Source organism: Platalea leucorodia (assembly GCF_965183815.1).
Source record: "Platalea leucorodia genome assembly, chromosome: W".
NCBI lineage: Eukaryota > Metazoa > Chordata > Aves > Pelecaniformes > Threskiornithidae > Platalea > Platalea leucorodia.
In genome coordinates this window covers 34,197,377-34,200,491 of record NC_138859.1, presented here as the reverse complement: position 1 = coordinate 34,200,491, position 3,115 = coordinate 34,197,377, and the positions used below count along the sequence as shown (strand labels likewise).

At 56.6% G+C, this 3,115-nt stretch overlaps 1 protein-coding gene across 1 annotated transcript; it reads right to left on the bottom strand.

Annotated features, from left to right (window-relative positions):
• Positions 1–407: 407 nt before the first annotated feature.
• LOC309601929 (adenosine 5'-monophosphoramidase HINT1-like) lies at positions 408–2,526 on the bottom strand (the record flags this gene model as incomplete). The annotated part of the gene is made up of 3 exons (XM_082335183.1): positions 408–572; positions 1,378–1,482; positions 2,287–2,526. Coding segments are annotated over 3 exons (510 nt in total), but the record flags the coding sequence as incomplete, so codon positions are not given.
• Between the last annotated feature and the right edge of the window lie 589 nt (positions 2,527–3,115).

Sequence of the window (3,115 nt, the reverse complement as noted above, 5' to 3'; positions counted from 1 at the left end):
GCTGGCTTTATGTACATTTGCGTACCACTTCCAAAAAGCTAAGCGCCTGCTTCCTGCAAGACGCAGGAGACTGCCAAGCGGTTCCAGCGTCACGCTTCAAGTGACTGGGCAAATCGCTATCTATCTACAGAACACCGTTAGCAGACTGAAACATTCCACATACTTACACTCCGGGGAGACACCATTTTAACTTGCAGAACTATTCCCCTCAGTAAGACGCACCAGACAGAGGTGATATCCCCATGCTAAGTCTTTATTGTGCAACTGCTGCTCAAAGCTTTTATTACCTTCCACAGGCACACGTCACAAAAAATTAGACATCAACAGTGGCTAGACTGACGGGCAACAGACGAAATCCATTCGGTGGCGATTTGTACACGTGCAGCAACTCCTGTGGTGCAAAAATCTTAGCCAGGCGGCCAGCCCAACTGACGGCCACCCAGAATACGTAGATGTACGTGACAGACAGGCTGCCCACCCTCGGGCCCTTCGTCCGCAACCGTCCGGAATCCATTGGTCAGGCCCAGGTGAGCAGCACGCTTCTTGCCAACAATCACTAGATGCCCAAGAAGCTGGAGAAGGAAGTACAAAACCATAAATAAATAAAATCAAAAGCCACACGCAAAGAGGGGAGAGGGCAGGGAGGGAAGGCATGAGAGCAGAGAACCACCCAGAGAAACCAGTTCGCCAATTCCTAGCAATTCAACCATTGCGCTTCAAATTACTGTCTGTCCGCCTGCAACTGACATTTTCCAAGCAAAGCTACAAAGACCAAGTAGGCACACTGGGGGGGGGGCGGGGGAAAGAGCCACGCAATTTTTTTCAGGCTCGACGGCAACGGACTACAAAACGGCCACAGAAGCTAAGCTCGTCTCCGGGTTCAAGCCCCCATTATACCTTCGGGCAACATAAGCCATTCGGGCGGAAAAGAAACTTTAGGCTGTCTTTGCATGGGTTGACAAAGCCTTTGAACTTGACTTTCAGAGCTAAGAGCAAAGCACCCGGCACCTCTCAACCAGCTTTGCCCTTCCTCAGCCCTGACCTGCCAAAAACCCCAAGCCCTCTTCTCCGCATTAGAAGAAGTACTGCTGCTCTTACTCCAAACCACGACAACAGGCATCAGACTGCGCCCCAAAACAACACCGCATTTTGCACCAGAAGTACATACCCAGGGACGAGCATTGCTTTATATCACTACTTTTAGTCAAAAAGCTCAATCCCGTTGCAAGCTAGAGGCAAAGGATTATAGCGCCAGAAAACCCCAAACAGCCTACTGTGCCCTATCAAGGGGGAAAGGGGGGGATGGGAAAGAGTCCAGTAAATTCAGAACTAATTACAGGTACAGTTTAGCGTACAGAACGCTTCCACGGTACTTACAGATTCGCCAGAATCTTCTGCTTCAGATAACCTGATAATTGGCTCCTTCGGCATGACCAGGACAAGCGTCGGAGCTTGGGGTGAAAGATCGTGGAACGCGAGGCGCTGGAGGAAGAGTATAAAACAGTTAAAACGCAATTGGCTTCAGAGAAAGGTAATAGCTTCAGCAAATCAGTATGCCCCACTGAACTCGTACAGAAGCAGATCACCAGATACCCCAAACACAAGCCGAAACGCTGATTTCTCTTACGCGATGTTAGTACTTTCTATTAACTCATTACGGACACTGCTCAGACGTTCGCTGTTTACATACATACGCGCGTGCGTACGCACACCGGGAAGCCCCGAGGAGATTGACTGCGTGTGCTTAATCTAAGGTTTCAAGACTATCCTCCTACACGAGGCAGGACCACTCCCACCCCTCGGCAGCAGCAGCAGCAGCAAACTTTGCACGACTTGCGGTGCCAAAGGGATATCACGCGGCAAACGTCTGCGGCTGCCGCCAAGTGCGTTACCGTCAGAGGCCCTCCTCTGCGCGCGCGCACGCACGACACGGTGGGGCTGGGAACCGAGGCGAGCCGGACAGCACCAGCAACCCAGTACGCGCCGCGGCAGCCGGGGAAGGGGGGGGGGGCACCGAAGAAGCGCGATGTTTTAGGGATGGTGCAGTAGAGAGCGCCACAACCCAGAAAGGCCCCGCCCGTCCCCCGTCCCTCCTTCCCTCCCTCCCTCCCTCCAGCCACCCGCAGCAACGCCGCCACCCGCCCTGCCGCGCTCCCGGGCACCGCGCAACGGGTCCTCGGCTCAGGGTGCCTGCGAGCGCGGGGGGAGGGGCGAGGGGGGGAAGGGAAGGGGACGGGAGGGGAGGGCAGGGAAAGGGAACCGCGCACAGAGCAAAGCCGCGGCTACCTCCTCGTCCTCGTCGATGACGTTGGCGGGGAAGCGCCTTGCCGATGACCTTTCCGAAGACAGAAGCGGCGCCACCGGGCCGGGCGGCCCGCGCCCCAAGAATCTCGTCAGCCACGACAACGCCCCTTGTCGCCCCCGCGCTTCCTCCACTCGGCCAGGCCCTCCGCGGCGCCCATTGGGCCGCCAGATCGCCGCCGGCCGATCCCGCGTCTCGACTGGCTGTCTCGTCTGTCGTTTTCGCTTGTCCTCGCCCCCTCGGCGGGTCCGCCCTCGCCGACCTGGTGCTTACCGGGGCTCGGGGAGTTTGCGTGCCCTCGGGGCGCGGAGGGATCCGGCCTGGGGGTGGAGGGATCTGTGCCGTGTAGTGCTGCGACCCCGTGGGCGGGCAACGAGGTCTCAGAAGAGGCTGTTGTAGCTAGAAGGACTATCTATTGTTATTTATTACCGCATCGAGTCCGCCCCAAACGTGCTTGTGGCTTTTTGGTGCTGCTCCCTCCAGTCAAACGACTGCTTTTGCCAGGGCAGGGCAGGGCAGGGCAGGCCAGGCCTTAACTTTTCAGAACGTTTCGCAGAACCAACAGAAGCTGCTCGAAATTGTTCCCTGAAAGCCCCGCTTCAATTGCAGACGTTTCTAAGCTGCACGCCTCCTGGGAGAAAATAAAATACAAAGCGTGTGTTCGGCACTGGTGGCTCGAGGGCTGGAGGGCAGATCAAGCTAGGATTTGCGCTAAGCTGGGTAGGAGGCTTTTAGAAAAACAGGCGGTGCCCCCAAAGCCGCCCAAGGGTGGTCTGTGGTGCCCTGCACCCCCGGGGACAGCGAGCAATTCGA